The sequence below is a fragment of the Globicephala melas genome, chromosome 20, assembly GCF_963455315.2.
Source record: "Globicephala melas chromosome 20, mGloMel1.2, whole genome shotgun sequence".
In the NCBI taxonomy this organism is placed as follows: Eukaryota; Metazoa; Chordata; class Mammalia; order Artiodactyla; family Delphinidae; genus Globicephala; species Globicephala melas.
This window is the reverse complement of record NC_083333.1, coordinates 28,817,945-28,830,126: the sequence shown is the minus strand read 5'-3', so window position 1 is coordinate 28,830,126 and position 12,182 is coordinate 28,817,945. Positions and strand designations below refer to the sequence as shown.

Sequence of the window (12,182 nt, the reverse complement as noted above, 5' to 3'; positions counted from 1 at the left end):
GGAATCACTGTCTCCCTTCAGGCTGAGCTGAGCTGAGCGACAGCAGGGCAGAGAAGGGGACAGCGGGACTGGGTAGGAGCCCCCAGCCTGCCTCCCCACACCCCTGGCACCCGTCCGTGGGCTCCCCGGGGGCGGCCAGTTCAGCAGTCGGTGTGCATGCACGGGGAGGCGTGGCCCCGCAGGGAGCACTACATCTCCCGAAGGCGAGTGAGCCCACGGCACACGGGCCCACAGGGTGGAAGCCGAACCTCTGGTAGAAGGGCACCAGCCTGTCCTCGCACGTGAGCACGGCCAGGTGCACGCCCGGATGGCCGCCCAGGTGGTGCAGGTGGCGCCGGAGCAGGATGGAGCCCTTGCCCTGCCTCCGGAGGGGCGGTGCACGGCCAGCACGTGCAGGTGGGCCGTGCAGCCCTCGGGCCTGTGCAGTGTCAGCGACCCCTGGGGGCAAGAGATGGACACGAGTCCAGGTCACCTCTGTGGACACCTGCACCCCCAAACCACCCCCAACTGGGCCAAGGGCAGGTGCCCCTGAGTGCCTCTAATCAGGACCCCCCTCCTACCCAAAGAGACCCCAAATTGGGACCTACTTTCCCAGCCCTATGGCGGTCCCTTCATGAGGGCCTTGAGACCGCAAAGGACTGGTCTTGCCCTGGAGAGGACCCACGTCTGTGCTCATCTCTTATCTCGGAGGAAGAGATCCCAGCCTCCAGGCTTCTCCCCCCACCTGGCTGCCTCTGTGAGCACAGGAGGAGCTGGCACCATCGGGCAGTGGTCTCTCCCCCGGAGGCCCTCCTGGGGCTAGGCATCTCTGCCCCCAGCCCCTTCCTCACCAGAGTGAGTCTCTCCTCAGCCCACAGGGAGCCGACGATGAAGGCCACAAGGCGGCCCTCCACGAACCAGTCCAGGGACAGCTCAGGACACAGGGCCAGGAAGTGCCGGACCTGGTCCAGGTTCAGGGGGCAGATGCCCGAGACAGAGATGAAGGCTGTGGAGCCGGCCCTGGTGGTGACTCGGTGGTCACCGTGCCACATGCCCACTGTCCACTGAGCATCTGCTCGGATGCTGGGGGTGGGCTCCCTCAGCCCCCAGCCCTCCCCCACAGGAAAGCAGAGGATTCAGGGCTGCTCTTCCCCCCACTTTGCTGAACACACATGTGCTCTTGCACATGCACAGAAACACCCAGAGTCAGATACTCTGGGGTCCCAACTGCCAAGGGCAGGAGACTCGAGGGTCTTCTCTCCAAGGGCAACAGCGACAGAGTTCAGCAGCGTCCTGGATCCTGTTGGGGGGTTACCCACCCTCTCACTCAATCTCAGACACGCCAGGAGCATCCTCTGGGGTGAGGCAGCAAAACTCGGTGGGGAGTGTGTGGCGCCGCTGGTGACTTGGGGACTCTGGGATCCCAGGTGGCAGGCGCAGAGCCACAGGCTTCAGGTAGTGGATGCTCTGAGTGGACCTCCTGGCCGCTGCTGCTACCCTGGGGGGCCCCAGCTTCAGAAGTGGCCTCTGTGATGAGGAGGGCCCCTCTGCACCTGTTGCAGAGGAGCGACGGTCAGGGGTCTGGTCCTCAACTCCCGGGGGGCCGTCCAGGGTGATGGTGCATCTTGTCTCTTTTGTAGGGGACCTGGAGTGGGGAATCTCGGGGCTGGGGTGGAGCGGGCAAGCAGGGCGTGGACACTTCCTGCCCTGTCCCTGCTTACTGGGTCCCCGGGTCACTGTTTGTCTCTTTCCCTGACCGTCTGCTGATGTGCACTTCTTAGAGGTGGCCGTCCCTCCCTTACAAAGCCCCACGTCCTGCATGTCGCCCTGCCCTCCCTCCTCCACCTTCTCTCCCCATATCTCCAAGCCCCAAGCAGGGGACTCCCGTTCTTGAATTCTGGGAGCCCAGGGGCAGGGGTCCCACTTATCAGGACTGTGGGGCAGGGGCTCGAATGTTCCCCCCACAGAGCCAATCACCCCAGGGGCCATCCACAGGCTCAGGACCAGAAAAATCCAGACTCCTGGGTACACGGCTATTGCGGCAAGTGTGGCCGGGCAGCACGTGACGTTGATCTCAGAGATGTCTAATCCCCCACCCGCCCCGCCTCCCTTTTACAGGAAGGTCGAAGTCAGCAGGGCTCCGGCCACCCTGCGCCTTGTCCCTGCGTGCTGAGGGTGAAACCTCAGATGGCACACGGTTGCAGAGGATTACAGTGGCTGGCTGAGGCCCCAGAGTTTTGGGGGAAGAGCACGGGGATAAACTCATGGGTCCACTCTAATCCCTGCCTTGGCGCCAACTGGCTGGCACAGGCATTCACCCTCTGTCCCCTGGAAGCCTGGGCAAGCCCAGCTCTGAGGGTCCTTCCAGCTCTGGCAGCCTGAGTGTGCTATCATTTAGAGCACTTGCCTGGTGGCCAATTAGAACTGCAGACCCAGAGGGGAGGGGACAGTCCGGGTGCTGGATGTAAAGTCAACGTCATCAAATGTCCCGGTGTGGGGACGGCTCAGGGGCTTCTCTCCAGACCCCTGTTCGTAGGGTTTTGCTCTTTGTGCCACAGTCTCCCTCCAGCACCAGCTCCCTTGAGAGGGTCCTGCGACCACGGCTCCCCCAGCTCTGACTCTGCTCACCCTGCCCCCACTCTGCACTTCTTCTCCCCTTTAGGGGTCCCACCGTCACCCGCTCCAGCCTGGTCTCCTTTGGGGCCTCCTAGCCCGCCAGACAGGGATACACACATCTGGGCATCAGCTGTGGCTGGCTGCCAGGTCTCTCCTACAGGCTCTGTAGTCCAAGGCAAGTCCTGGGCTATGGCTGGGCTCCTGCTCCAGGGCTCCAGAACATTCTATGACAGTTGGAGGCAGGTTGTCCAGGGCACATGGTGAACCCCAGAGGGCCATGGGACCTGACTGCCCACCTGCCCCAGCAGAGCCTGGCCTCTGATCCGGCTGAGCCCCCACCCCACTAATGCTCCATAGCGGTGGGATGACGGATACAGACTTGGCTGTCCTCACGATGGAGCGGACATCTGAGTCACAGTATGGGAGGAACGTTCTGAGGGACCGCGTGTCCCCACAGGGAAGCTGGGGCCCAAGCTTGGGGATGTTCTCTCTGGGTTGGAGGGGGGAACCATTAGCAGGAAGAAAGATGAGGAAATGAGCAGACCCAGGATCAGGACACACCCCAGAACCCAAGGAGGGGGTGGCCAGCAGCATCTCACGCAGCCCAGAGTGGAGAAAAGATCTTAGATTCCCCTAACAAGGAGGCTTCTGATGGCCGTTAAGAGTCCTTCCAGGGCTTCCCTGGTGGCGCAGTGGTTGAGAGTCTGCCTGCCGATGCAGGGGACACGGGTTCGTGCCCCAGTCCGGGAAGATCCCACATGCCGCGGAGCGGCTGGGCCCGTGAGCCATGGCTGCTGAGCCTGTGCGTCCGGAGCCTGTGCTCCGCAACGGGAGAGGCCACAACAGTGAGAGGCCCGGGTACCGCAAAAAAAAAAAAGTCCTTCCAGGACAGAGGGGTGGGGTGGGTGGGGACCAGATGCAGTGTTTTGGGGGGCCCCGAAACACTCTGATGATACCTCTGAGACCCCAGTTTTCCTAGCAGAGCAACCAAAAGGCCTGGACAGGCAGGGAAGGCAGCCCTCAGTTCAGGCACTTGGGCAACTAGTTGCATTTTCTGGTGGTTTTGAGGGTGGCATCCTTTTCTCAGTCCTCCCCTGCACTTAAGATAGGCTCTGCACACCTGGCACGGGGCACATTTTGCCTAATCATAGTTACTTTTCCAACCATAGTCTGTCACTAGCAGGTTCCCCAGGGGACAGAGGCTGAGATGGAGAACTGTGTGCAGGAGTTTCACTGGGCGAGCTCCCGGGAGCGTATAAACCTCTGGAAAACAGAAATTGTATTGAACGTGTGGCGGCGATATGCTAGATACAGAGACTAGGAGCCTATCAACTAGGTGGCGATTCTGTCGAGGAGGATGACACTTAGCTCGTTGATTTGCTGTGGATTTATTTTGAAGCCTCCTTTGCATAGATAGGCTGACATCACTGCAGGGCTGAACGTGGCCCCGTCCTTATTTAGGGTTCAAAATCTGCCATATTACACAGGCAGTTTCCTCAGGAACTTTCCAGACCTTTCTGCAACGGAGGTGTCAAAAGCAGGAAGAGTTCGCCACCTCCTGGAGAAAGAAGGGACCTACGGCTTCCTGAGCCTCTGGAGCCCGGCTCTCCAACGGAAAGATCCCGTGAGCCGTGAGCCGCATATGTCATTTTCAATTTTCTAGTAGCCACACGAGAAAAAGCCAAAAGAAACAGGTTAATTTGATTTTAAAAAAATATTGTAGTTAACCCAATATATATAAAGTTATTGTCATTTCAACAAAGAATCAATATAAAAATTATCAGACATGTTTCATACTCTGTTTTTTTTTTTCTTTTATACACTGTGTCTTCATAATCCAGTGTCAATTCAGACCAGCCACATCTCAAGTGCTCAAGGCCCAAGGTGGTTAGGGGCCACGGCAGCGGGCAGCCCAGATCTAGAAACTGAAGTTTAAGGAGAGAGCAATGGTGGGGGGAGGCACATGTGTATGTGTGTGCACGTGTGTGTATACACGTGTATATGTACGTATGTGCACGTGGGGTGAATGTGCCTGTGTAGGGTGTGTGTCTAGGACAAATGGAGAACTTGGGACTTGAGCAAAGACAGAGGTGTCCCAGAGACCTGTTGGCACCATCGGGACCTTTGAGAGAAGTTGGTTTGTTTTGTTCAATCATTCAACATAATTTGTTTAAAATTGACATATAGTTGATCTACAATGTTGTGTTAATTTCTGCTGTATAGCAAAGTGATTCAGTTATACATATATATACAGTCTTTTTCATATATTTTCTGTTATGGTTTATCACAGGATATTGAATATAGTTCCCTGGGCTGTGCAGTAGGACCTTGTTGTTTATCCATTCTATATATAATAGTTTGCATCTGCTAACCCCAAACTCCTAATCCATCCCTCCCCCACCCCCTTCCCCTCTGACAACCGCAAGTCTGTTTTCTATGTCTGTGAGTCTTTTTCTCAACAAAAATCTTTTGAGTACCTACTATGAATCAGAACTATGCTGGATGCTGGAATACAAAGGTACAAAGAAGATACGGTCCCACAGGAGAGACAGGCATGCAAATAAATGGTTGTAATAGAGGGAAATAAATGCAATCAGACAGGTATGACCAGGTAAGTGGGGGAATAAGTGGGGAAAATAGGGCTCTTGGAAGACTTCATAGATAAGAAGCCCCAAGCTGGGGCTTCCCTGGTGGCGCAGTGGTTAAGAATACGCCTGCCAATGTAGGACACACGGGTTTGAGCCCTGGTCCGGGAAGATCCCACATGCTGCGGAGCAATAAAGCCCATGCACCACAACTGCTGAGCCTGCGCTCTAGAGCCCGCAAGCCACAAGTACTGGAGCCCATGCTCCGCATCAAGAGAAGCCACTGCAATGAGAAGGCTGCACACCGCAATGAAGAGTAGCCCCTGCTCTCAGCAACTAGAGAAGGCCCGTGCGCAGCAACAAAGACGCAACTCAGCCATAAATAAATAAATAGATAGATAGATAGATAGAATAAAAAGAAGCCCCAAGCTGAGTATTGTAAGATGAAAAGGAGTTCTTTAGGTAAAACCATGGGTTGAAGTAGAGGAATAAAAAATTACAAGCAGGGCTGCCCTGGTGGAGCAGTGGTTGAGAGTCTGCCTGCCGATGCAGGGGACATGGCATGGGTTCGTGCCCTGGTCTGGGAAGATCCCACATGCCACGGAGCGGCTGGGCCCGTGAGCCATGGCCGCTGAGCCTGCACGTCCGGAGCCTGTGCTCCGCCACGGGAGAGGCCACAACAGTGAGAGGGCCGTGTACCTCCCCCCCAAAAAAAAAGAAAAAAAAGAAAAAATTACAAGCAGATGGTGAAGCAAGTGCAAAGGCATGGTGGCCCCAAAACGTTGGGATCCTGGCGTGAGCAGCTGAGGCCAGAGCGTGGACTGTGTGCACTGGGGTGCAGAGCTGGAAGGCGGGGTGGGAGGTAGGTGGAAGGAACCAATTCATGAAGGGGCCCTTGTGCCATTCTCTGGTGGACCATGGAAAGCCACAGAAAGACGCTAAACAAAGAAGTCGAATGATCATGTTTATATTTTCAATCTCCTGGGAACAAGGTGGTGAGGCGACTACAGCAATGGCGTAGGCAAGGGATGGAGATGAATTAATAGCAGCAGGTAACGTTGATCAAGCGCCTACATTGTGCAGGCAGGTGCAAAGCACCTCCCATTCATCATGTCAGTTAAATTCTCAATAGCCCTATCTAGTAGATACTGTTATTATTCCCATTTTACAGAGAGGAAACCAAGGCTCAGAGAAGTAAAATAAGCTGCCCAAGGTCACATAGTGAGTCAGCGGCAGCACAAGCTTCAAACCCACGTTCATCTAACGGCAGAACCCCAGCCTTAGCCACTGGACCATCCCATCACCACTCCCGCACCAGCCCCCGTGGAGCTGCCCTCCGCGGAGCAGCTCTGGATTTGGGGTTGTGAAAAGGGGGTAGAGGGACCATGACCTGGGCTTTGATGACTTACGGAGCTCAATATCGAGGGCTGACCCTCAGGTGGCCAACTTGGTACCCAGGTAAGTGACCTTGCCATCAACCTGGATGAGGACTCTGGGAAAAGGAAGGGGTCTGGGGAGAAGATGCCACTTGGCACCCGTGGCTGGTCATCCAGGGTTGTCGGTGGTGAAGAGCATGGCCTGATTAAGCCACTGCAGCCCTGTTGTTCTGCAAGCTGGTCTGGTGGATTTGCTGTCTTTGGCCCCTGTATCCTCAAGGAGGAGGGAAGCAGGATGAGCCTGCCAAGCCTGGGCTCTCACTATGGCTCAGCCTTCCCACTGTTGCCCTCAGCACAAAGTGTTTCACGCAGTGGATTGCAACCCATCCTCAGAGTCAGGAGTGAGAATGGCCAAAAGCCAGCTGGTCTGGGTCCTGATTCTGACTGTACTGCAGGGTGACCTTGGGCAGACCCCACACTTGGTTCTCCCAAGGCATCAATGCAAGGAGAGGTGAGGCTCCAGGGACAAGAAGAGCCCCTTTAACTCCAAGAGCCCGTGATTCTAGAGCAACACACAGCTGGATCTCAGAGGCGTTTCTCCAGCCAGCCACTGAGGTGTGGGAGGACTCTCCAGGGCAGCTCCCCTCCTGTCCCACTTTCTGAACTAAAGCCCCCAGTGCTGAAGCCAGCCTAGAGCCCCCAAACACTCATTGCAGGGTAGAAGGACCTCTCTGAGCCCGTCTGAATTTGCTCCTACACGGAGGTTTGGAGAGGCTGGGCAGGGTAAGGCACCCCCAGCGGGCGGTGTGGGGCCCGTGCACACTTCATGCATGGGTCTGGAGAGGCAGCCAGTGGCCAGTTAAGATAGGGACAAGACACGGCCTGCTTCCCAGAGATCAGCTCACTTTGCTGTCAGCTCTGCTGCCTCCTGCACCTGGCCAGCTCCTTAGCAAGGGGAGTGGCCAGGCTAGCTCAGTTTCTGGCAGGCACATTTGTAAATAAGCAAAATTCTCCCAAGAAGCATCTCTCTTTGCCAAGAAGGGCTAGGTGTTGGGGCCATGAGAGAAGGGGGTTTCTCCATTGGGGAATAAAGGGTTTTTTTCATTCAACAATTATGAAAATAAAAATCAGGCAGTCGCTTCCATCCAGGCTCACCCAACTCGCCAGCCTGGATGTAAAGAGACACTGTCTGGGGGTTTGGGAAGGAGTCAAGACTCAAACCTTGTCCAGGGCATCTCAGGTCTGAGTGAGGGCACTGAAGGTCTCCATGAGGTGGGGAGGAACGCACTGAGCTTCTCTCTGTAAAAGGGCTCGGATGAAGCTCAAGCTGGGGGTGATAGAAAGGGCTTTGAGGGACTTCCCTGGTGGTCCAGTGCCTAAGACTCTGCCTTCCTAATGCAGGGGGCCCAGGTTTGACCTTTGGTTGGGGAACTAGATCCCACATGCTGCAACTAAGAGTTCGCATGCCACAACTAAAAGATCCCGCATGCCGCAACAAATACCGCGCACGTGGCAACAAAGATCCTGCATGTAGCAACAAAGACCCGGTGCAGCCAAATAAATAAAATATGAAAAAAAGAGAAGAAAGGGCTTTGAGGGAGCATGGGCAGGAGAGGGCTAGAGAGCGCTGCTCTCCCCCACCCCAGCTTCAACTCCTCAGGTATACAGAGGAGAGGCTGGGAAACTGGCCAAGTGGAAGTACAGAAACCTCAGACTGTACCCACCAAGATGTTACATTATTGCGTGCCAGTGCTGTGCCAGGCACTTACTAGGCACCAGGGTTACACATATAAATACAAGAGGATCCACGTGCTCAGAACAGGTTTAGCAAGGGAGGGGTCAGCATTTGAAATCTAGGTCTCTTGCCTACAGCCTAGAACGTTCTTGGTAGTGGTGCGGGAGCGGGGCACAGCACAGTCTGGCACAGTGCTTCACAAAGTAGGGGCTCATACTTCCTCCCTCACAGGCAGATCATCTATGTAAAGGTGGGTAATCTATGTAAGCACTTATCATAGTACCTGGCATTAAGTTACAGCTCAATAAATGGTTGCTATTATTAGCTGTTATTATAAGAAGCCACAGAATAAACACGGCACATCTTCCTGGAGTGCTAATTTTACTCAACGATTAGGGAAAAAAGGACATTCTTTTTATATGAAAACAAACACTGGCATAAGATGGAGTAGAACGCAAAGCTCACTTGGATTTTTGACCTCAAACAAAGATTTCGGGCGTTCATTGCCCTGCCCCTCCTAACGACTTGCTCACCCCCCATCCCTTGATGGACACAGGACTAGAAAAGCCCCTGCAGGGACTTCCCTGGCGGTCCAGTGGTTAGGACTCCATGCTTTCACTGCCGAGGGCCCGGGGTTGGGTTCAATCCCTGGTTGGGGAACTAACATCCCACAAGCCACGTGGCGTGGCCAAAAAAAAAGACCCTGCACTTGAGTCAGGAAACCTGGGTTCCAACCTGGCTCTGCCAGTTACTACCTTGTGACCTTAGGCGCTGAATTCCTTGGGTTCTGTTTCCTCACTGGTACAAGAGGGTTAGTTACACCTATATTCCAGATTGTGATAACAAACAAGATAATGTATGTGAATGTGCCTGGCAAAGTGCCTGGTCAATAATAGGTGATCAATAAATGTTAGGTGGATGATCAATAAATGTTAGGTGATCGAGGCCAAGGAGACAGAGCTAAAGGGACATGGTAGATGGAACAGAAGTTACTATGTCACTGCTACTAAGCCTCCCAGGTCTTTATGGGGAAGGGAGTAGGGAACTGTGTCCTTACAGCAATGATTCCAGATGGCCATTCTGCACTGTGGTCTGTGATGGGAAGCCGATGATTTGGGAACCCAGCTGTGGCCCTGAATCATATACTAATTCCCCTTAAGCTCTTTTTCTATATCTTAGTATGTGAGTTTTCTAAGATACAGGTCCATATTGGGCCCCCCCCCACCCCAAGCCCAATAATTACCAATATTACTTATTACTCAATAAGTACTTGGCTCAGGGCATCTCATGTACTCAGATTGCCGTCTGTGCTTCACGCATGTTCTTCTTCTTTTTTTTTCTATTTTTTTTAAAATGTTTTTTCTTTCATGAGTGTTCTTATAACTTTTCCATGAGTGTAGTCTGTATCCTCGGCAGTCTATAAAGTACCCAATGACTTTCTGGAAGAAACTAAATACTGTAATATTGAATCATCTTACTAATCTTCCATTGATGGTCTTGCAGAAAATTGTGGGAAAAGAAAAAAGATTTTAACTGAGAAAGGTGAGGGCTATAGCTTGATTATTCCTAATTTCCTTTCAACAACCCATTATGAATCTGTCTGCTGAGAATACATCTAAATCATTTGGAACTTACTTAGGAGACACATTAGTATAATTACTTTTTATATTTTAAAATGGCAATCTGGAGCAGATCATAGGTCTAAGAGTTCTTCCAATCTAGAATTTTAGTCTAGGCAGGGGGCTTGAAATATTATAATAATGTAATATTATAAAAAAAGTTCCTTTATTGAGGGAACTATATGCCAGGCACTGGTCTATTTCACTTAATCCTCTCAAATGCCAGATGAGACGGGTACTGCTATTACCTCCCCAATTTTACAGATGAGAAAATTAAGGTGAAAACAAGTTTATCAGCTTGCCAATTTTATAAGACTAGTAAGTGGCAGTGCTGAAAATTGGAATCAATTTTGTTTACAGTTATGTTCTCATTGTGGTGGCTTCTATTGTTGCGGAGCACGGGCTCTAGGTGCGCGGGCTCAGTACCTCCACAGCATGTGGGATCTTCCCGGGCCTGGGATTGAACTCATGTACCCTGCATTGTCAGGCAGATTCTCACACTGCGCCACCGGGGAATCCCCTATGGCTTCTACTCTTAACTACCTCACTATCCTACCTCTTGCCATGCATAAGCCTCAACGAGCTTTGAACTCATTTAGATGTATTTAAAGCCAAACCACAGGGGCCACTAACACTTGCTTACCTTTCTTATTTATTTAATTTTATTTATTTTTGGCTGCGTGGGGTCTCCGTTGTTGCGCGCGGGCTTTCTCTAGTTGCGGCGAGCGGGGGCTACTCTTCATTGTGGTGCACGGGCTTCTCATTGCGGTGGCTTCTCTTGTTGCGGAGCACGGGCTCTAGGCACTCAAGCTTCAGTAGTTTCGGCGCGCGGGCTCAGTAGTTGTGGCTCTCGGGCTCTAAAGCGCAGGCTCAACAGTTGTGGTGCACGGGCTTAGTTGCTCTGCGGTATGTGGGATCTTCCCGGACCAGGGCTCGAACCCGTGTCCCCTGCATTGGCAGGCGGATTCTAAACTACTGTGCCACCAGGGAAGCCCAACTTGCTTACCTTTCTGATCTTTCTCTGGGACTCCTTCACCAACCCCTTGACCAATCCCTGAGGGGTCATAACCTTCCAGGCTGTGCACGGAATTCCCTAAAGCAATACACTCTAGATACACTCTCTATGTGGCCTTGCTTACAAGCTGCCTTGGAGCTGCTTTTAAGCTATTTAATGTGTATAGTACATGTTTTGCCTCCTCAACTAGATTGTAAACACCTAGAGGACAGAAACTGTACCTTGTTCTTTCTGTATCCCTCTCAGTGCCTATGACTAGACTGGAGACGCCAGGGGAGCTCATTAAGTGTTGTTGACACTCTTCGGACCATCCTCCGTCCCACCTCGGCCACTCCCCTTTTCCTCGGTGACCACTCTACTTCCTCCTCCTGGGTCCCCACCCCTGCCCGCTCCCTCTACTTTTATCCCCTCTGGCCCCGCTCGCCCTCGTGGAGTTCATCCGTTCCCACCACGTCCCCCGCCCCAGGCAGAATCTCCAGCGTCCCCTAGCGACAAGGCGGTAGCCCCTAGCAACCGCATCTCGGTTTCCTGACGACGACGGCACGTAAGGTCACGTCAGCGCGCCGTGGTTCCGCCCCCGGCGCCGGCTGGCCCCGCCTGCCCGCGCCTCTTTCGTCGCCGCCGCTGCTGCCGTTTCTGCTGCCGCTGCTGCTGCTGCTGCCGCCGCCGCCGCTGCTGCTGCCGCCGCCGCCGCCGCCGCCGCCGCCCGAGACTCGCGCAGAGCAGTTATGGCGGATCCAGCAGCACCCGCGCCCTCAGTCTCGGCTCCCGCCCAGGTCCCAGACACGGCCCCGGACGAGACCTCGGCCCCGGACGCAGCCCCCGCCCCGGCGCCGGCGCCCGCCCCGGACTCGGCCTCCGGGCCGTCCTCGGACTCCGGTCCCGAAGCCGGCTCGCAGCGGCTGCTCTTCTCTCACGACCTGGTGTCGGGCCGTTACCGCGGCTCGGTGCACTTCGGGCTGGTGCGCCTCATCCACGGCGAGGACTCGGACTCGGAGGGCGAGGAGGAGGGCCGCGGGAGCTCGGGCTGCTCCGAGGCGGGGGGCGCGGGCCACGAGGAGGGCCGGGCCAGCCCGCTGCGCCGCGGCTACGTGCGCGTCCAGTGGTACCCGGAGGGCGTCAAGCAGCACGTGAAGGAGACCAAGGTGCGGCTGGGCGGCGGGCCGGCGGGCGGGGGCCGGGGCCGGGGGCCGACGGAGGACCGAGTTGGCAGCTAGAGCCCTAGGGTAGGAGTGGAGACGTGCGGGTCGCTGCCCG

The 12,182-nt window shown here is 54.5% G+C and overlaps 2 protein-coding genes across 3 annotated transcripts in view; one reads left to right on the top strand and one right to left on the bottom strand.

The window, feature by feature from the left end:
* Positions 1-140: 140 nt before the first annotated feature.
* Positions 141-1,800, bottom strand: AANAT (aralkylamine N-acetyltransferase). Its single transcript, XM_060291221.1, is given in 6 exon segments — positions 141-199; positions 202-372; positions 375-438; positions 831-985; positions 1,323-1,532; positions 1,782-1,800. Coding segments are annotated over 6 exon segments (678 nt in total).
* A 9,763-nt stretch (positions 1,801-11,563) lies between these two features.
* The window catches only part of UBE2O (ubiquitin conjugating enzyme E2 O), a 55,635-nt gene continuing 55,016 nt past the window's right edge, over positions 11,564-12,182 (top strand). For both annotated transcript variants that reach the window (XM_060290548.1, XM_030837762.2), the window contains exon 1: positions 11,564-12,070. In XM_060290548.1, the coding sequence (XP_060146531.1) occupies positions 11,654-12,070 (417 nt within the window). In that variant the 5' untranslated portion in view covers positions 11,564-11,653. The remainder of the gene's footprint in view (positions 12,071-12,182) is intronic.